We start from the raw sequence: 22,307 nt of genomic DNA on the forward strand, positions 1-22,307 counted from the left end.
TCGTTCGAGTCTCCGCTGCTATGCGTCAGCACCTGGCTCTTGGCCTTTGAAAAAGAAGGCGATGAAGATCCAGTTATTCCCCCGATGTCTGTCATTTTCACCTTTTTCCTTCTACGTTTTCCTTTGCACCATATACATCTATATAATCTGAATTAGAAGACAGCACTTCGGTTTGCTTAGAAAGATTTATCTTTAACTTATTTTTTAACCTACTTATCTTTAATTTATTTCCCGCCAAAAAGTCGCATTTTTTATTTCCTGCTTTGACGAAACAGACAGCAGTTGTTTCACAGAAACTGTACACTTTGTACCAATAATCAGTTGCGTTGTACAACAGTTGCAAGCATCCGCTTCTCGATGCTTGGAGGTTTCGATACCGGTGTCTGTCAGTGCACCGTTATAATTACGGAGTAGCAATCAATTAGTACACCAATCATGCGTTGATTAAGGGGTCGATTGGAATGTAATGGGACTGTAGCTGGTCAGTGATAATTAACGTTCGTGGAAACCACCCGACGCGTACTGCGTAAAATCAAATACTGAACGGCCACCCTGCGACGTAGGAAACGAAATATTCGTTTTGCGGGGATTGCCATTTCAAGTCTCATCCTGACCGTCCTTCTCGTCTATCCCTTCGAATCTCCACGATATAAAATTGATCACTTAACTCGATACGTATTCCTTTTGCCATTTACCATTTAAAAATATATCGATTGAAGAATATTTAAATATTCGTTCGTTCTAAATACTTACAACGTTTGTTCGACCATTTGCGACGACTATTTCTGACAACTCGATATATTCGAATTTCGATTAAACTCCGATTTCGCAGAGATTTGTCGAAAAAGGCCCCCCCCCCCCCGAGTCTCTTTCAACGAAGCAACCGATCTCAAGGCGGTCGACCGTTTATTATTCCGTTATCCGGAAACGAATCTCGAGCAGAGGATGCGTGGATACTCGAGGAGAAACATTATATTCGCGGATATAATCGTAGGCGGTTCAGCCGAATCGGCGCTAGGCAAGCGGAAAAAGCGCGAATCGACGTTGTTCCATCGACGGCTTTAATCCGGCACGAGTTTTATACAATTTGTCGTTCGCAAGCGGCCTGGGCCGCCGGTGTGCGTGAATATACGTAGAATCGTGGAAGATACACGTATCGGGCACGCACACAACGCCGCTCGCCGCCGCCAGTCAACTTTTAACGGGGCGCATTTTATTTTTATGCCGGACTACCTTTGAAATGCAAATCGATTGTTGGTCGAGCCCCTGCAAAAAACCGAGCAATTAGCGGCAGAAACAATCCTGGCGTATTTGCACGGGTACTCATTTCGGAACTTCTCCACCGACCCCACACCCCACCCACCACCCACCGCACCCACCTCTATCCACCCACTATACCACCACCAATTCCCTTCCTCCCTCCCCCTTTCGTTGGTGCACATTCTCCGTCACCCAACCTCTCCGGTGTGCTCGCGACCAAACCCCTGCCCAATGGCCGTGATCCGTGGCCGGAAGTCGCCCTTCGATACCGATACCCGGTTCCGCGGACTTTTTTCCAATTACCAACGGCCATCCACCTGGCGAAATTGTTTAATTAAAGCGCCGATGCGACGTTGTCTCCGCGGACTTTATTATCCTTTTATTATGCTACGTCGCAATTTATGACGTTCGACGAGCAACGAAATTGAAGAGCCAGCAGCGGTGGTGTCGACTAACAGGCTACGATACCATGTGGACGCGTGTGCGTTATACGATGGTGTGCAGCGGAAAAATTACGTCGACGAGAGCTCGCAGCCGCGCGCAGCGACAACCTTTTAACGGATTATCATTCGGTAGTATTATAATGATAAATTCGCTGGAAATGTAGATTTTGATTGCCGTCGAATGGCGGGCAAGTGGATTACATTTATAATGGTAGCGCGCGAACGAAAAATATATTTTCCGTTCGTTTGGATCCTGTCGATGCAACAACGGCGTATGGAAAAAGCGGCGCGCAAAATTTTTGCTGCAACGAAGCATGAACAAACGGATCCACCGTTTTTATTCCCTCGTCGCGATATACTCAGCGAACGAGCCGCGTTTATCCACGGGATTACATCCGTTCGCGCAAATTAGAACGTTCGCGTCGATATTTATTTATTTTATTACCGCTCGATTCCCGTTTCGTTCATCCGCCAGCGGATGGAAGTTTTCGATTTTGGTAGAAACAAGATATCCTCGTTCTTCAAGCCGTTTCATCCAATCCACTCTGAGATAGTTTTTTTTTTTTTTTTTTATTTCGTCCGATTAAATATTGGTTCATCAATTTGACACTACGAGTTAAACTACTCGGGCGGATTTAGTCGTTCGATTTCTAAAAAATATATTTGCAATCTTGTATTCTGCTAGTCAAATTAGGATAGCTTCAAAATATCAAATCAATTAGTTCGATTACAGAAACTTTGAACATCAATTCCATGGAGTTTAAAGAACAATCTATCCGTAATCGTGTATTATTGATATTAAAATCGAGAAGTTTTCAGGAAATGGAGTTGATCAATTTGACTTCTGAATAGGCGAAGTGAGATTCAGAGGAGATTTATCTCTAATCATGTACCCATTCCGATACTAAAATGTAGAAATTTTCAGAAAATCAATCCGTTCAATTTAACTTCCGAGTGTCACGATTAATCTACGCTTTCGTTTGTTATTGCTTTGTACTTGTTCGATTTAGCACAGGACTTTTTCGATTCCAAAAGAATAAAACACAATGGACACTAGAGGAAAAGCAAAATAAGAAGGGCGATAGGAAACGGCACGTGTAACGTTCGTAAACGGCGTGGTAGCTGAAAGTCATCCTCGTTTAAATTGAAACCTGATAAAGCTGCCTCTTCTCCGTCGCGCCGTTTGCGAAACTCGTCTGAACTTTCTCGCGCACAGTTCTGCATGGGAAATTTCCGCGAAAACTCAGCCCGCAATACGGTTCCTTCAGACGCAGATTCGCGCGCCACTACCTTTTTAATCCGCCATGCGAGGAAAATTTATTTTCAGTCTCTCGCGACGGAGCGCGAAGAGGAGGCACAACACGGAACGAACGGACGCGACGACGGTGTACACGTCAGGTTGTGTTCAGCCGCAGGTGGTGGTGAAGCTAGAAGCAGCAGGAAAATCAAAGGTGAGCGAGAGAATGACCAATTAGCGTGGCCAGCAGCGGCAGCAACAACGTCGGGTATTACATTAATCAGGGTGAAAAAACGAAATTTTCCCTGAGCGTATTTTCGCGTTAAGGGGGTAACCGCGACTTTCATTTAAGTTACCTAGTGGTAGCCAAACTACCCCGTAACTCATTCTCCCCACTTCAGCCGCTCGTTCACCCCTTCCAACACCTCTGTTCTTTCTCCTTCCTGCGCTGTCTTCGTTTCGCTAAATAACGATGAGAAGGGAAAACGGAGGAAAAGCGGAGACACAGAGAAAGACAGCGGAGAAACGAGGAAGGGATAGTCGGGTGGCTGGCTCGTTCACTTTGTTCATCCCCTCCTTTTGTCGTTTTATTCTTTCCGCTTCTGTTCTTCTTTTTGTTTCTCTGGCGTCTCTGTCGCTCTCTTTTTGGTCGGTGCCACGAGCGAGGTAGGCTGCCGCCGCGCAGAAGGACGAGCTGGGGAGGGGAGGGCGGCGAAAAGGAAAGGCAAGGTTATTTTAATGAGAATCCAACCCGTTTGCGGCCCCATCTCGTGTCCTCTGCCACGTCTAATGAACGCCCGTGCAAATATTATTTCGGCTTATGTACTTGCCAACTTAGAATGACTTTGGCTCTAATTAATAACGCTAAATGGTCGCGGCCCCGAAACGACGAGCTGAAACCTTCCTTGCCTCTCCACCCGTGTTTCTTAGCTACTGCTCCGCTTCTTTCTTCTTGTCTGCCTGACAAATGCCGCGGGTGGCGGGAGAGGGGAGAGGGAGGATATTTATCGAAGATACCGAAGTTTAGGGTTCGTTTCTCGCGTTTTAGAGATGGAAAATCCGACTCTGCACTTTCCCAAACATTATCTTTATTATCAAACATTAGACATATATGTTAAATCTCACTTGTTCCGCTTCGATCATAATCTCGATAATAATTCTATCTCAATTATAATTTGCTCTAGTCGCTGGCGAAGGATCGTGACAAACGACATTTTAGGAAATCAGATCTGCAAGCTCCGAGCTAAACTCAGGACGATGTGTAATGGTAGCCCAACATTCTCGACGGCTTGGTATCCATTTCCATCGTAGCCACCGAATTGTCTTCGGGACTGTTTGAGCATTCCGCCCCGTTGGTTTGGTGTTTCATTGATCTGCTTGGCCCTAAACTGGTCTTATTCGAGTCCCTTGTCGGTTCTTTACTTTGTCGAGGCAATAAGGTTAGGCAGGCTAGGCATCGAGCAATATTAGACAGACGAGGACGGTTCGCCCAGAATCTAGGTCCTCCTCGCCAGCTCGCTCTTTCAACTGACTCACCTAACCCCTCCAACCCATCCCCTTACCTGTCCCTAAACAAATTTAATAAAGCCACGATTTCCGTGCCAATTTCAGCCCTTAAAAGATTGCCGTAGAGACTGCCGCCTCCAATCTCGACGATGTCTCTTAACACGATATATACGTATTACCGACCGATGACCTCCAAGATAAATCAATTACCACGCAGATTTCTTGGTTACGATGCAATCAAAAAACAAATAGTTCTTCGTGAACTTCTGGCAAAATTTGTCTTCTAAACGGGACTCTAATTCTAGTGTCATTATTATGAGACGGCAAGTGGCTGACGCGTTTAACTTGTTCTACTTACATAAACAATTATTGATGATTCACGTCGTTAAAACATCTTTGCATAATCGAGGTAATGCTATTAGCGAAATACTCGAGTCACAAGCTATAATTTAAATATCAGTAGTGATCGATCGCATAACAACAACAAGTCGCGTAACAAACGAATCAAATTTTAGAAGTAATTTTATAAATTTTAGAAAATTATTTACAAAATTGTAGAACTCGTATCTTGTCATTAATAATTATATCATTTACATTATTCACTAATATTGTTTAGTCGTAAATAACTGTGCAAGAATTTACGACATTAATTTTAATTCATTTTTTCAAGCTGTTACATTTTCTAAACGAACGCTCAATGTAGTCGAGCAAGTTCAGAAAATAACGTATTGTAATCATAATTGTTATTTGTCTGTCCATTGTCTCAGCCTGAAAAACAGAAGGAACTGAAAATACTATTTTCCCCTATCTTGTCTTTTCGATCTAAAGTCTCTGTTTGCCCTCTCTCTCGATTCATTCCTTAATTTTTCCACCGTGTCACATCCCCTAATTTTTCATCCGCGCGATACACACACACACTTTGAAATTTCCAACGAAAAATCCCGAGATAGAAAAGAGATTCAAGAGCACGCGGACGTACGCGATTTCACGGGGTTTCTTCCGTACAACTATATCACTGTCGGTAGCTCACTTCTCGGCCCCGAGAGTATTATTAGTCTTTGGAGTTAGGGAGTACGCATGGACTCGAATCTCCAGGCTCGCTCGCATGGTTAACTTCTGCAAACAGGAATTACCATTTTATTGGGCGAGTTCTGCCACCCTCTTACCGCCGTCCCCTTCCCAGCCGCCCTCTCTCTTTCACTCTTTCTCTCTCTCTCTCTCTCTCCCTCTCCCTCTCCCTCTCTTTCTCTCTCCCTCTCCCTGCTGCCGCACTTCACAGCGACCCCTAACGCGACGATTGGAATACCTAATCGTTCAGGGACCATTCAGCACCATTGTTTCAGCGAGCCGGCGTTGTTGGTGCTGTTAACGTCGAATCCTTTCACGCCCCGTCACCGCGCCCGCCCTCGCTTTTTTCCCCAGTCACCCTCGAAAAAGGTAACCAGCCAGAGCCGCGTCTCACCACCTCGCGCCTCCCGCTGATTTATGCAGTTTTTCAGATTTTCCGCTTTCACTTTTTTGTTTTCTATTATATTTTTCGCTCTTTTTATTTTTGTAGAAGCGGGTTGATCCTTTGTAGCCCCTGTGCACGATAGATGAGTTACGGGGTGGTAGACGCGTTTTTCGATTATGATTCTACCCCGCTGGTGGTTTGAGAATACTGTCGAGATCACGCTTTCGATTTTTAGGTGGCCAGAGTGGACTTGGCTTCGTTAGTTTTTTAATTGGAGACGTCAAATAGCGATTTACCGCTGTTCTCAGAGATTTATGTTGGAATTTTTTTCTTTGTTAAATTTTCGATAATTTGATTTCCTTATAAATTTGCGGTTTCTGTTGGACAGAAAAATATTACTCGATTGATTTCCAAATCCAAAGCGTTTTTATCAGCGAAACGAAATGCTATTTTTCTACATGCATTCAACTGTCAACACCCATTGCTAACTATACTAATCGAAACATTCGTACAGTGATTCTTAATAATTCCCTCGATTAGTTTTTATACTCTTTCACCAAAACGTTTCAGCTGCTAGAATTCACCAGGGCGGTTCTTCGATTTCAATTAAGTCGAAAGTAAGACGAACAATGAGGCGCGCGGCGCCAACTTGTCCCGGCATTCTCCGCGAAATTAATTAAGCCTTAATTGAAATCGTTCTTTGAAATGCTAATTCTTTAACAAATACGCGCGGCCGCGCGCGGAACAATTAAAAATCCGTGGCTCCTCTTTCCTCCCTTTCCCCTCCTCTCTGAAAATCGTCCCGCCTTTTTTCTTTGTGCGTTATTAACGCGTGTCCATCGAACGAAACGATCGATCAGAGGGACGAGTCCCTTAGAGGAGGCGCAGAAAAAGGAGAACGGGACGAAACCGGTCGATCGATGCGCTCGAAAAAAAGGAGCCGTTACAAACAGAAGGGAAAAAGGACATTTCATCAAGGGTTCTCGCAAAAACGTGCAATTTCATCGTGAGCCAGGCAAATTTCCTCGATGCTCCGTGGTTTTCCGCTCTCGTGGAGCCAACAGGGAGGAAACGTCTGTTCAAACAAACATGTGGTATGATTAAATATGTACATCAAATTTTATTTCATCACGAGCAGGTATATATACAAATAGACATTCGGGGGTGGGTAACTGTCTACGTTCTCTCTTCACCCTCTACTTAATTTTCTCACGCCGCTTCATGGAAGCTGACTGGCAGACGAATCATCGTTACGTGAACACTTCGTATTGGAATCAAGTAGTTTGACGGATAAGACGATATTTATACGTTTCATCGAAATAAAGGAAATAGGGGAGGAGTTACAGAAGTTGTAATATTTCAAAGACAACTGTTTCTGTATCTACACACATACATTTTCTATATATTAACATAAAATTGGTACTAAAGCCACTTTGACGTTTCTTGCTCCGATCAAGCCCTTTGATTCCACGGTAGATCTAGCCAGTCTCCTTCCAAGATCATCGTATCTGCATACCGTAATCGTTTATTACGTAACTATATGCACAATTCTTCGCCTTAACGTATTAATACTGCAGAATATTGTTTATGTCAAAATGCGTCGCCTCACTTCGGATCTTTTCGAATCTCTATGCTACAAGAAATATTGATCTAGTCTGTGAGGGTTCGCCGCAATAACTCGATCTGTTTCGATCGAGCGACTCGCTAACAAATTTTGGAAGAATCTCGCCTCGTTAAAAACAAGACACTCGACGCTTTACGTTCATTCGATAATTAATCGAATGATCGTTCGCGCGAGCTATTTACGTTAGTTATTATTCTTCGCTCAATTTCTCATGGTCTCTCTCATCTACGTTTCGAATGAGTGGCAAGTGTCGTTCGTAAAATAGCAAATATTTTTTAGTCTCGTCAACGCTCGTTTCGCGCTCGTTCTATCCGAGGTACATGATTATCAAACAATTATGCTAATCGCATTTTCGATACAAGACCAGTTTACACCAGAAAACGATCGCTTCGACTGGCACGGGCCACTGACCCTTCGCGATTTGCACCGATTCATTTCGTCGACATAGCCATTTTGCATATTTGAACGCTCACTGAATCGACTCGAGCAACTCCCACTCCACTCACGTGATTCGTCTTGTTCTAATAATATTCCGTAATCCCGGGAAACGTACTTCGAACGCCTGATTCGAAGGAACATTTTCGGTTTTCGTGACACCATGATTAAGATTGAGATGGAAGTTTAAAGGATTTCAAGTACCGGACACTTTTTAAATTAACTGGTTTCCACCGGGTTGATTTTCAACTTTTGATTCATAGCTTTCGATGATCGGTACTTTGAGACTGCGAAGCTTGAAGTTATGCATCGTAGTGGTTTGCAAACCACATATAACCTTCCGACCGAAATTTTTGTTAACCATTAAATTTAGAACACGAGCGTAATAAATGTAAATTTCGGAATCGTGTTCTAAATTTGGCGAGCATTTAATTTCCAGTCGAAAGTACCGTCTACGTTCTTATCGTAACTCGTGACTTCGATGCCGAATCTTTACGTCACGAATCTATACATATTTGTCGTTTGAACGTGCCAGATCGTCAATCGCATCTCAGAACGCGCGCAAAATAAAACTTTTGTCCACACGGTTCGATTCGAACATCGTTTCTCGCGGTCTTTAACCTCGTTTAAAATTATACTTAATATATTACTTACTGAATTCGTATCGTTCAGGAAGTTAAGGGAGGGGATCCTTCGTGGCTCTCGAGCTAACTGAAACGAATCGTCTTTGCATCTTACAGCTATTCTCCATCCGCAACGCACTACGAAAAGTCTCTGAACCTTTTACTTTTCTCGTTTATTGCACTATAATCCTCAACTAGTTCATACACGGTACCAAAAAACCGACCATCCAATGGAACGGGACATTCGAGCTCGATACTTTTCGATAATCAAACATCTCCTCTTGCTGCTTTTTATCTGTCATCGCCGAGGGTACTCGAACGAACGGCTCCATCGTCCCGTATCAAAGAACGATATAACAAATTTGATTTATCAATCAGCTAGGGTAATAACTTGGCCCAACGAGAGAAAGACTAGCCTTCCCCTCCTCTCGTTCTCGATTACCACTGAAAATTAGTACTCGAACGCGTTAATCGTCCCTTTCTCTCGGCGAACGTTATTCGCTCTTGTACTCTTCGGCGTATTCGATAACCGATAAAACGGCTTCAACGTCGGGATAAAAACGACCAGTTCACGAAGTCGTCCACCGACCGTAGAAAGAGGGACGAGAGGAACGTATTTGTCGATCCGTCTGCCTGTTACCGGACAGTTTCTTCGTTCTGGAAGGATCCAGTCGCAGAGAAAGCGGTAGTTTCGCTTCTCGTCACGCCCGCGGTGTTAGAAGCGCGGCCACGGCCAGCCTGTACTTAGATTCATACTGCCTTCCTGGGTCGTACGTTAAACTTCAGACCATTTGCAATCCTTTGGTAATGCTCTCGACGTGCTCCTTAGCCCGCATTCTTAGAGCCTGGATGCTCGTTGTGCGCGGATCGTGTCCTGGAGGACTCGGTGGCGCTGCTGCAACGTGACCTCCGCTTCCTATGCTCGTCATTCCTCCGCTTAGGGTACCTGTCAACCGAGAAAATCATTTTTGTTTCATCTGGCGTTCGATTAATATCGTTATAAATTCTAATAAATACTATGAGTAGCAAAATCGAGTTCACATTTTCGTCTCAAACGAAAGCGGATCGATGCAACTTTATGTAATGATAAGCATAGAATGACGGAAATTTTAGTGTCGAAGTTGAGATCTTGAATCGATTTTTTCAAGTTAGAGAATGTCGTTGCTTAGAATTTAGGACACTAAATTTTGGAATTTCTCAAAAACTGTGCAGCAACGTTCAGTAGGTTCCGAAGTAAGTTTCTATAGCAATTTCAGAAAATATCGTTAGAATAATAATTTTACCTGGGACTGCGCTTCCAACGGCTCCGACGTTTGGTGGTGACGGCAGTCGTCTCGGAGACGTTAGATAACTGGGATATCCTGTGTGAGGTGCAGCCAGAAAGCCAGGAAGAGCGCTTAATAGACCTGGAGGAGTGAGCCAAGGATCTCCCGGTAGACCCAAAGCCGGGCCAGCTACGTTTCTGCAACGAAAACGATATATTTCAATCGATACGTTTATTCGCCAATTTATACATATATACATTAACCCAGATATGCTTGTCATGCTTCCAGAAAGTTAAAGAAGTACAAAATATATTCCCCGTCTGTTTCATTATTTTTGCAGTATAGTATAAACAACAGCGCTATCGGAATTTAATCGATACATTCGATTTAAATCTTAAGCAAAGAGAAATATTATTTTGAAAAACTTTGTAAAAAAAAAGAGAGAAAAAGAATTGAAGAATATTTAGATTAATTATTATTTTATATGCAGGGTGATTGGTAAATGGTGGTACAAGCAGAAAGGGGGTGATTCTACGCGAAAAAAGAAGTCGAAAATATAGAATAAAAATTTTTCGTTTGAGACTTTGTTTTCGAGAAAATCGACTTTGAATTTTCGCTCGGTACGCATGCACTTTATCACGTTTCGTTATAACGTTGTCTCGATGGAAAAATTTAGAAAAAAAAAAAAAAAATAAAAAAAAAATTGTATTCTATATTTTCGACTTCTATTTACCACCAGTTACCAACCACCCTGTATACATATATTACTCAGGAATATCTAAATTAATACTATAATAAATCATATACAATCATTGAAACGTTACCTCATATTGGCTGGATGATGGTATTCGCTGAGGCCGAGTCTCGCGGCTTCCATCTTCTCCTGTCTACGCCATTTTGCTCGCCTATTCTGAAACCACACCTGAAACATAAAAACACGCAACCATTTATCATACATGCGCTACACGCTAAATGCAGCTTCGCTTTCGTATTTCGCGAGAAGTCGATCGCGAAAACGTTCGGTTTCGTGGCGATATAGCGAAACGAGGTTACATTCGCCATTCGTGTAACTTTCAACGGAAAGTCATGCATTCGAATCGTACGGTTTTGCCGTCGGAAACAGAGAGCGGCTACGTGAAAAGCAGCAAGTTCATCGTGAAGTTAGTAGTTGGAAAAATTCCTCTTACACGAATCGAATGTTGGGAGCTTTACGAAGAGCTTCGAAAGGAGAAGACAAGCCGCGAGCGAGAGTAGCCAGAAAATGGAGTTCCTTTGGCGAGTCACGATACCGTGCAGGCGAGAAAAGTGGCTAGCAAAGCTCTCTTATCCTCTTTCTCCGATTCCCATTCTTACACCACTCTCTTTCTCCCTCCTACCTTCTCACCCTAATCTTCTGTCTTTCTTAGTCTCATTCATCCACCCTATCCGTGGCATTCGTTTCTTCGAGTTGGCTGTCTTGCTCGCTCAGAAATGGGAAAGGAGAGTTGCGGAGAAATGTCTCTGGGCGGGGCGGTCCACCCCTGGAGGCAGCACGGGCCAAGAAAAGGAGGTAAGAAGAGAGCTCGTAGGGTGAGAAGAATCCGCGCGGGGACCACCCTTCTTCGACATCAAGAGAGTAACGAGGGTAACTGTGCGGGGTGAAATCGAAAGTGAGCGACGTGACGGCGCTCTCACCGATCCCAAGGTGGACCGAAAGAAGGGCAGGAGAGAAGAAACGCGGCACTCGTGACACTCGAGGAGGGAACGAAAAGGACGGTCGGCCATGTTGATTTCTTTATTGTAACATGGCTGCTGTTGGCAGCCCGCTAAAGTCTATCGCGATAAGTATCGGCTGCTGGCTTCTCGCCTTATGAATTATTCAGCGCCGCAGAGACACGCCGATACCCCCTATTCCGTTTTGATCCGTGACGAATGTACGGGAGCGAGGGAGAAAGTAAATTTCAAGAGGGAGACCAAGACGTGGAGAGAGGGAAACGTCGATGCGAACGATCGGTATGGACATCCTCTTTTTGGCTCTGCTCTGTGAAATCGCATCGTCACGTTTGCGTACGTTGCCATGCTCGCGCGTTCGTGCTCGTTGTGTACGAACAAATAATTGGCTCGTTAAGCATCGAAATACAAGATTTAAGCACTAAAGCAAAGTGCTGTAACACTCGTAGGTTTTTCGAAATTTAGGCAGAAACGTGGATACATTTGTTTTGGAATTCGAGAGACGCGAGAAACGTCGAGTATCCGAAACCGTGTTCCACTCGAACGACGCTTATCGAGTTTCATTTTCGAGAAATTCCGATCGTTTACACGACCGTCGGCTTCCATCGGCGCGTTTGGATACAACGAATAAACCAATCGGATTGGCGCGGGAATCTGCAGATCCTGAAATCGGATTTCCCAGCAAGACTTCCGTCGCTACGAATATCCTGCTCGTCTCCGGTGGGCCACGAGGAAACGCGCGTGCGTCTCCACACAAACTATATCCTATCTCGTCGTCGTCGTCCCACGTCGACCTAGACGATATCGTAGCATTTCTCTCTATCTCGTTTTATTGTGTAATCCACTTCATAATTTCCCGTTTAACTCCCTGAATTCTCTCGTCATCTCCCTACTATCTTTTCTCTCTCCTTCTCAATCTACTTCACTCCTTCCACATACCGTTTCGTTGCAACGAGGAGAAGTGTCGCGTTCGAATAATAAATAACGAATAAATTGAATGTCCCGTCGTCATCATCGTCGTCGTCGTCGTCGTAGCAGACGATCGTGACGAAAGAGAAACGGCTAAAAATACGGAAGGAACGAGAGCATCCGTGTTAACGGGATAACTCTGGTAAAACAGCAATGTTAAAGGGGCGGAGGGGAACGGATATCGAGGCATTCCCGGGCTCATCAGGGCGATATTCCACTCTCGAGGACGAGAAGCAATTTTCTTTCCTGGCTCCGTAGATGAGGAAACGCCATGGACAAGATGCCACGTCGAAATGATGGGAAAATAAGCGAATTTCCCTTCGTATCTCTTATATATCCACTTCTTCCCGTCTTTCATCCTTCCACCGTCTTGTTTTCTCTCTTTGTTTCGCTATATATCCATCTTTCTCTCGGTCTCCACCCCCTCGAACAACGACGCCCGTCGTGTATATAAGAATCGTACCCTCCTTCTCTCTTCCCTTCTCTGCAGAAGGAAGGTGAGTTGCTCGTTGGTGGCCGGAATGCTTCGTCTATCCTTTCTTACCGTGTTTCTCTATCGCTCTCGTTCCTCTCTCGCGGAAATATAAAGAACAGGGCTAACGCGGCTTAACCATTTTAGGTCGTAAATTTATTAGAGTAGGTACTTCCATCTTCTCCATCTCCGACCCATCATTCTCCGCCCACCTTCTACGTTTCGCTCCTCATCCTTCGGCTTTCTTCTTTCTCGGCCAGTCAGCCGAGCCATCCGTCCATCCATCCATCCATCCATCCACCCACCCACCACCTTCTCGATGCAGCGCGACGCTCCTCGGCAATGATATTGCCAAGGTAAACTCGCTTAGACGATTTAAATGCAAGAAAATTGAAATAAAATGGAAGTAATTTCGAGATTAAAATTGCACGTTGCGTTTGCCTGCGTGAACGCGGTCTGCCCGCGGGGTGCTCTGCCCACAGCATCCACGACAACGGATTCTGCACGGAGAAAGCTGCTTTTTTCGGATTTGGTAGCTGTCGATAATTTAACATTTCTTCGATCACTTGTTACATGCGTAGCATCTAGAACTTTAAACGCTTTATCGACAACGAACTTTTACTCCGAACAGCGACCTATTTTTGGGAACATTTTTAGAAAATGGAAAGGAACATCGATCGCTTCTATTTTAATTACTTTAAAAAACACAGTACGATTACCTTCCATAAATAGATCGCGACTTTCCATACACTCGTGCGAAATTCGAAGGAGCAAAGATACATGAAACATCCATGGTAGCATTCGCGTTGTAATATTTAGTGGGCGAAACAAATCTGTTTCGGAGCAAGACGTAATAGAGTTTTTTTGTTGGTAAAGACATCAACTGAGATATTAATCGAAACATTAAATAAAAAAGAATATATACATAGCTTTTAACTACAAAAGAACTACAATATTCTTCGCTATCAAGAACCGAGCGTCGTAACGATAAAAAGGAAATGATGGAACAACACGCACACATAGCTGAGATGTAATACACTACGATGGCTGCAGAGAGGTAACGGTTGCACGATTTTCGTTAACGATTTTCCCTTCCATTTCGCGCGCTGGTTACGCTCGAAACGCGGCCGAAATCACGTTCACGCCAAGCCCCGTTACTTTCGACAGAAAACCACTTTGCTAGGTTGGCGCGCTTTGCAGTTGGACCCGGAAAATCTCGGTCCCCGGTTTCGGGGAGAAAAGAAGCTAACAGGGTGGTCGTTTACAGGGAAATATCGACGTTAACGTCATTCAGGCGGCCGCGTAACAGCTTTCGTCGATCACTATCGCTATACGGTGACGAGACAAGCTCGTCGAGACCCGCGTATCGCGGCAAAAATCACTTTTTCATCCGGTTGTTGCCATTTCTTTCATCCCCCCCTTCCTTATCCCAGCTATTCCCAACCATCCCGCCAAGTTCGAGAGCGCATCGTTCCGGGACGATGATCGCTTTATCCTTGCCGACGACCCACGAATTCGGATTAGCGCCGGTAAAAAGGTATTCGAGAGCCGCTCACGCCACGTCGAACTCATTGTCGTTCGTGCTGGTATTAACAGATTTCACCTATTGTTCGACTACTATGGTGGCCTTAAGTTTGCCGAAGGAGTTGCGAACTCGAAGAGGTGTCAGCGTGTGTTTCACGCGTCTGCGGTCTCGCGTTTGCTCTTTAGGTTGCAACTTTATACTATTTTCTGTCGCACCTTCTAGATAGTTCTCTGCAGGAAGCTCGCGAAACTTCAATTAATCGATGCCGCTTTTTGCAAATTTGTCAACTTTAACTCATATTTGGATCTAGGATTCAACGTTCGTTTGTTCAATTTTTTGTGCACGAATGACTTACACAGCTTTACTCGTAATGTCATCGCTTTTCGCCACTTTTCAAGTTAGGATACTAGTCAGACTCGCGTCTCCTTCTATGCTCAATATGTATATTTCACGTCACGACAGTTTCATGCGAGTCGTAAGCTCGATACGCGGTTATCTTCGCTATATTCGTCCAATAAACTGTCTCGCACAATGGTGAGAAAATTATTATTACAAAGAAGATCAGTCTTTAGCAATCTACACATATACGATATATTTAATAACGAAAATAGTCATTGATTTTTTAAACTTTCTAAAGTGTCGTGAACCATACGGTTAAATAATAATCTAGATCTTGTACGTGAATATGTAATTATATATCCTAAACAAAAATTATAACTAAAGACAAAGCTCTATTTTGCAATAGAATTATACCTCAGCAAGCGCATAGAGATTGAGGGAAGATTCACACGAACAATGCATTCTCCCTGCCACAGGTACTGTAAAACGGACCGGTGTTTCCAAATGCAAAAAAGGTACGTTGGATATCATTTATTTCTCCTTCGAGTATATTACAAGTTTATCAAAGCTCTATCGTGGACGTAGCGCGACACAGGAAAGGGATAGACGGGAGGCGGACACGTTTCGAATATAAGGCTAGATTCCGGTCCAAGGCACTGTGACCGTGGTATGCATAGAGAAGGGAGATGTTTGGAGAGGGTTGGAGTCTATTATTCAGCGTGCTTTTTATACCCCCCCTCCCAGAAAACCACTCTCCTTCTCTACCCTCTAGTCCTATACTATTTCCCCCTTCTCCTTCGAGGTCCTGTCAAACTGTCGTGCAAATTCAATTCTATACAGTCGTTCTCATTTCGATTCGAGTCGAAGGCCGCGGCAGAAGCGTGCCGAGCAGAAAGGGCCAGCGCACCGCCTGGTCGTCTATGCACCCGCACTGCGGATACGTTCGAGGATAATTGACGATGCGGCGTGACTCGTGCAGCGTGCGAGTTAAATCAATTCCACCGGGTGGAGGGTGGTCAGTTTCTAGTTAAACGGAACGAGCTGGTTCGCTGATCGGTCCGACTTTCCTAAACGTTTTGATTTTCCACGTGATTTTCCGCCTATTCCCACGGCCATCCCGATCATCGCCTATATTTCTTTCTCGTTATCCAACGCGAATACTTTTTGCCTCCGATCGATTTCTAATTCGTGGATTTTGTGTTTTAAACTGAGTATATAGGTTTTACACACGAGCTGTTCAGGAGCCAAATTTTGCAGTCAACTCCGGAAATTGAAAGATATAAACTCCATTTTCTCGAATTTATCTTGAAATTTATCTATTCTAAATTTGATATCGTATTCGTTCGTTCCTCGAGAATTGAATGTTAATCGCGCACTTGTGTCACGAAACTAAGTAATTGATAAAAAGTGGAGTTATTCAATTTGATCCCTGAAAGACCAGAATTTATTTAGATGTAAATAGGACAGAGATTTTTGTTTAAGTAGAGAATTTGTTTAAGTAGAGAGGGTTTGGAATTTGAAGGTAAACGTGTTAGGATAAAGGATGAGCGTCACTGGGAAACTCCTCCAATAAAGCCACCCCTGTCGTTGCGTGTAATCACCCTTAAACACTCCAACGCCCCGGTCTAACCCCAGCGTACTGCGATACAATACTAATGTGCTACAAATAACATCCCAAACACGAGGCGATTTCACTTCTACAATGAGGCTAAACGGTTCCATGTACGACAACGACGGATACGAAGGCATCGGATCGTTCGCTCGTTGTCGAGAGGATCCTTGTACACACCCGTTGCCGAACAATGAGCCTTGTTGTGCGTTTCTTTTCAAGGCAGATCATCGAGGATCGTTTTTGTCAGGAAGTCAATCGATGATGAAACTGTAGAAATTATGTGCATATATTTCTTGATTTCGTGGTAAGAAATACAATTGAGAATTCGATGTTTAACCCACACGTAGGCGATCAAAATGCTGCAGCTATCCAACAAATGCATAAAAAAGTTTGAAATCTTTGCATAAGTCGACGTAAAAATATATACAAAAGGAAATAGAAATTTAGCACGTGATATTATAAAAATATAGAGAAAAACATAGGAATATTCGATTTTAGAGATTTCTTGGAATTTCCTATATCTCGTTCATCTCAAATTTTTCAACAGTATTTGAATCAAGAGGATATAACCTATGGATTTTAAACTAGAATTGCTAATCTATCGTATTTTTATTTATAACTCTTACAAATAGATGCAACAAACTTTTTGTATCTGTATATCCACGCTAAAGTTGACGAAAACATAGTATCTGATCGAAAGATAGACAATAGCAAAAAGTTTCACGATAAATTTATTAGATGCTTAAAATTTTTAACGATGCCGGAGAGTCGTGTTTGCTTACGCTGTTCGCTGGTATTTATCGAGATCAAAAATAAACAAACGAATATTCTGGTTATTTGATTAATTGTAAAGAGAGAGAAAGAGAGAGAGAGAGAGAGAGAGAGAAAAGGGGAGACACGATTATGTAAAGTACCAAAACGATATTAATCGCGGTTAAACAGTCGCTTAATCGATGCGCTTAAAATTGTCCTACTTTGCTTTCCTGTTCTATTTGCGACCCGTTCCGCGCCATTTGTACAGTTGGTTCTTCTATCTTTTTAATGGCGAGTCAAGTACCGAGAATAAATGTTATTAATACGCCCCGAGAGGACGCGGTCTTTTCAGATAACAAAGGATTATTAGATTGCAGTTAATCTAAATATAGAAGGACGGAAAGTGAAGGCAAATGCTGGTATAATTCTAAAGGAAGAGGAAACCGTGCGAGCCAATGAGAATAATATACTGGCAATTACGTGCAAGGGGCTTGCTCAACGTTTCCTTTTCCTTTCTTTCCTTCGTATGCATCCCTCTCTTTCATTTTTTCGTTCAAGGATTATGAACGATCGACTTTCTCAATGATCGGAGAAACACGGAAGTGTCAAGAACACGAATCATGCCCTGAAATTCGATCCTTCTTATTAAGACCCTGTCGACGTCGAAAGAAAGAGGGGTTTAAATCGAACGCAGAATACAGGGGCTGGCCGTTACCGAGGCAAAAATAGTTCAAAGAACCTGTGAAAATTCTGCAGCTTTTCTGCTTAAGAAAATACCAATCGATTCTGGCATGTGTTAAGCATCTGTATACACGTTATTTCGATCAACACAGGTAACCTTTTAATCGTTACATTTACATACTACAAAATAGAATTACGCTTTAGTAATTACACTATATGTTCTACATTAGTAGACACATAATAATATTCTCGTTAGTATTATTCGTTTTGTTAAGATGTTCGTAAATATTAAAACTGGTTTCATACGAATAAGAGAATATTCATTGATCAGGATTTTGTACTTGTTCCAAAAGATTTAATACATTTACCAAAAGTAAAGTTTGTTGGAACTATTTACAAAAGTTGTAATAGAAACACAATAGATCAATAAGTATGTATTGAATTTCATAAATTGATTTAAATCCTATTAAAAAATTGGGTAAGGATTAAATGGATTCCAGGAGATTTCTGCAAGATCTGGATCTGAATTGTAAAATTCGAATCGTACATTTTGCAATACTTGCTATCTAAATATCACCGCTTGTATTAAGTTCTTTCTCTCTAATCAAATCTCCACAATTTAATCGTCCCCACACGAATGTAATTCTTACATTCACAATCGACACTTCTTTCGTTCGAGTTTACAAAAACCACCGAACATCCGGCACGAGCACAGCTATCAACGTTCTCGTTAATTAACCATCCTCCAAGTTATCCGGGCCGTTTGAACCGCAGTCGAATCGCGGCGAAATCAAAGCCAAGGATCCTTTATCCGACGGCGGAGCTCCGGCTGTCATCAGCCTCGTGGTCTCGTTTTAAAAAGTCGGTCACAATGCGAGGTGGCCGAGACAACGGGCCGCGCCAGACTCCGACCTAATCACGAGGGTGTATCGCGTGAATGAGCCCCGCAGAAATTCGGCAAATTAGCCTTATGGCCCTCGTATTTTGACACCGCGCGTTCATTGTCCCGCCGTGGACTCCCTTTCTCGCTTGCCAGCCGCGGAATCGGATTCAACTGAATGCACCCTTTGTCCGCGAACCTATTTACCAAGCAATATGCTCGTAACCCCGACACGAGACCGACTTCTCCCTTTTTTACTGGATACACCCAAAGACTTGGAATTTTCTCGATGGCTGCACGCGCACGTTGGACCGTTTCGCCGCCATTACGGAGAACCGACGATCACAATGTCGATCGACTTTCGCGGTTGTCTACCATTCTTATTCTTTTCTTTTTTTCACCCTTATTTTTGAATGGAAAATTGCACAAAGAAAGGAATATATATTCGTATATGGCACAAATGAGTAACAGGATGCCGCATCGTTGTAATGTTGTAACATTTGTGTACAAAATATGCGAAACGTAGTGTAGAAAATATCAATTTTCAAGGTTAATGGCGGACAAGTTTTCAAAAATCGCACCTACCATTCATTGACGCAGGAGTTTGCGAAAAATATCGCTGTCAACGCGACTACAAAGGAAATTAACGGCTACCAACCGGTGAACCACCCCCGATTACGATAATTGGAAGCGGAGAACGGAGCAAAAAAGTGGAAAAACCGCGAGAACGGGCTGAATAAAGGAACTCTTGCGCAGCCGGGTGCAGCGTGGCTGCACGTGAAAATCCGTCGCCGATGTAATAACTCTAATAACTCGTAATAAAGCCCGGCTGGAGTCATATTAGCGTCAGGAGCACGCGTGGGCGCACAAAGGGCGGCCGCCCTCGACAAACACTGTGACTTTTGATGATTATTAACTTCACGGGCCAGCCACGTCGACCAGGAGATGAGTAACGGAGGGAAAAGGTGAAAGGGGAGAGGATCCGTAGGCCCTACACAGTAATCTGTTGCCCCGTAGGCTTTTCTAGTCCTGCTTTCTACCCTTCTCTTCTCCTTCCTCGTTTCACAGAGATCCCTATCTCACTCGCTCCCCCTTCGTCTCTCTGTTTCACCCTTGAAGAGCCAGTCAGCCCTCCTACTACCGCCTGGGAACCAAATTAATAGTTAGTTCTACTGGATATATCTCGAATTCGGTGTATTCCCCGGCGAGTGACCCACCAGCTTCCCTTTCCTTCCTCCTTGTCTCTGGCTGCGTTTGACATCGGTTACTCGTTAAAGGGCCGCGCGATATCTCGATCAAACGAACCTCTTGCGGCCCTCGAATGGGGTTAATTGAACGGGATCGCAGAATTGATAATTTACGGTGCCCTTTGCACTGACCAACAGTTCTTACTCGACTGTTTTCGGTAAACGAGTATGTATACACATATGTATAACATATGTATACACTCCCGGGAATTTAAATCGGACTATGGTCATATCCTGGTTTTTATGCAAAATTTAGTTCTCCTTAAGTTATTAGTGTATATATACATATGTATGTATAATATGTAAATAAGATCGTGGGCCATCTATTTAGAAAAATATGAGTGAAATAACATTTGAGAAGGCACAGAGATAAGACGAATATTCCCTTATTATCATACAATGCTATACGATTCTACTTATAGATACGAAATTATTTTATCATTTTCGTAATTGTGATGAATCTACGAGATGTAGCTAATCAGATCTAACTTCTTTCCGACAGCCTTTTTTTATAGCGATATTTATCAGCACTCATTACGATATTTGAAGAGGAGAATTAGCTCGCTAACTAGGTTCCATTCTTTCAATCATGCCCGTGTAAATACGAATGTCTATAAAAATCTATAGTGCAAGTAATATTCGAGAGAGATTACTTTTTACCCGAAAGCATTGTTCTAAATTCCCTTCGTTGTGCAAACGCCGCTCTGTTATCTCTCTTCGGAGAACAAAGTTTTCTTCGTTTAAGAAAACGAAGGCTACTCAGATCGTTTATCTCTAGCCGATCGTTCAAACGATTCAAGGAAATCGACGGATACGAGGCGGATCACGGGACAGTTTAGTGTTACTAATCCCTCAGGGGCGCGATTTCCAGGTTGCGCATTCATCGTTCTGCTCGAGTCTCGGCTGCCTACCTGGCGATCCACGTTGGGACGTTCACGGCCAGAAATCTCGAACTCTTGAAACGGATATATTTTCACGAAGTGACATTCATCCCCGTCGGAGAGAGTGGCTCGGTTCTGCCTTTGTAAGGGATCCCCTCACGGTTGCATTTTGCATCTATGCGCCGGTGTCCCGGAGATCCGTGGAGAGCCGCGCATGCAGCGGCAAGAAATTCGATCTTAAACCACTCCGGAAAAAAAGGAGACGAGCCAATGAAGGCGAGGAAAGGAGGGGGATAGAGAAAGAGGAGGAGATGGAGGGAGAAGGGGGCAGAGAGGGGGAGGGGCAGCAGCAACCAGTGGAATTGAATACGTTTGTACCTGAGCCCGACAATGGGCTTCGTAATTCGATTACAAGGACCGCCAGCTAATTGTTAATTGCTGGCCTCAGGACCATATGCCGACAAAGGTTTCATAACATTATATGGAATATTAAAACGAGCAGGCACATGCGTGGATTTTCTATGCGTGTGCCCTACATGAAGGCCCTTTGCTGGCCTCGTAACGCGGTTAGGCAAAACCACCGCCACTGGTTCCAGGATCCAATTCCTTCGTGGGAAAAGCCTTCTTTCCTTTCTTTCTTCTTTCGCTCGTTAATGTGTACAAACTTCGGCTTCTTTCCGTCCATCTTTCCTATTGATAATCCTGATTTTAGAAAATTTAGTACGTGTTAATAATTAATTTCTCTAGATGTACAACTTTTAGAGAACTGTTGCTTCTCTTATATCATGTCTCCTACTACTGATTTTAATCTTACAAAATTTCTTCCAAACACAGACTTTTCGAGGACCACGTAGTAACAGGTTAGAAACGAAGACTTTCTGTAATCTATCGACGATATTATGTCGGTAGAGAGGGGCGGGATAAGGGCGCGATAGTCTTTGGGGAAACAAAAGAACGCAATGATACGATAACTTTCTTCTTGTCCGCAATTAGCAAGATTTAATCATGCTCGCGTGTCATGCGGCATATCGTTAGAAGTCTCAACTTATATGCATGCAACGTCGCTCTTATCGTCTTCTTTCCATCGAACTCCAAACGCGTAGTCCTCTTTTCTGAACTCGTTAACCAACTCTCAAGGACCGACTCCGCCGCAATTAATTATCCTCGTAATTACATCTGTAATTTGCGTCGAACGACGCTTGCTGACGAGTGCAGCCTTTTTCCAGCCAACTCTGTCTCTTTCTCTCTCTCTCTCTCTCACACACATATTCGCTCTCCTCGAGGCTCATCCCGCTTAAACCCGCTCGCGCATTTCGTACCCTTGGTGTTTAACGGCTAATCTGCCAAATGAAGTGTTTTTGTGTTTGAGCACAACACTTCGTCTCAATAGAG

At 43.5% G+C, this 22,307-nt stretch overlaps 1 protein-coding gene across 1 annotated transcript in view; it reads right to left on the reverse strand.

The window, feature by feature from the left end:
• Positions 1-8,568: 8,568 nt before the first annotated feature.
• Positions 8,569-22,307, reverse strand: part of LOC117239861 (retinal homeobox protein Rx1-like) — a 43,258-nt gene continuing 29,519 nt past the window's right edge. Inside the window, exons 3-5 of the mRNA XM_033505689.1 lie at positions 10,671-10,768; positions 9,865-10,043; positions 8,569-9,527 (exon numbers count right to left, since the gene is read on the reverse strand). Of these exons, the coding sequence (XP_033361580.1) occupies positions 9,364-9,527; positions 9,865-10,043; positions 10,671-10,768 (441 nt within the window). The 3' untranslated portion in view covers positions 8,569-9,363. The remainder of the gene's footprint in view (positions 9,528-9,864; positions 10,044-10,670; positions 10,769-22,307) is intronic.

The sequence above is a fragment of the Bombus vosnesenskii genome, unplaced genomic scaffold (genome assembly GCF_011952255.1).
Source record: "Bombus vosnesenskii isolate JDL3184/JDL3185 unplaced genomic scaffold, Bvos_JDL3184-5_v1.1 scf7180000014442, whole genome shotgun sequence".
Taxonomy (NCBI): Eukaryota; Metazoa; Arthropoda; class Insecta; order Hymenoptera; family Apidae; genus Bombus; species Bombus vosnesenskii.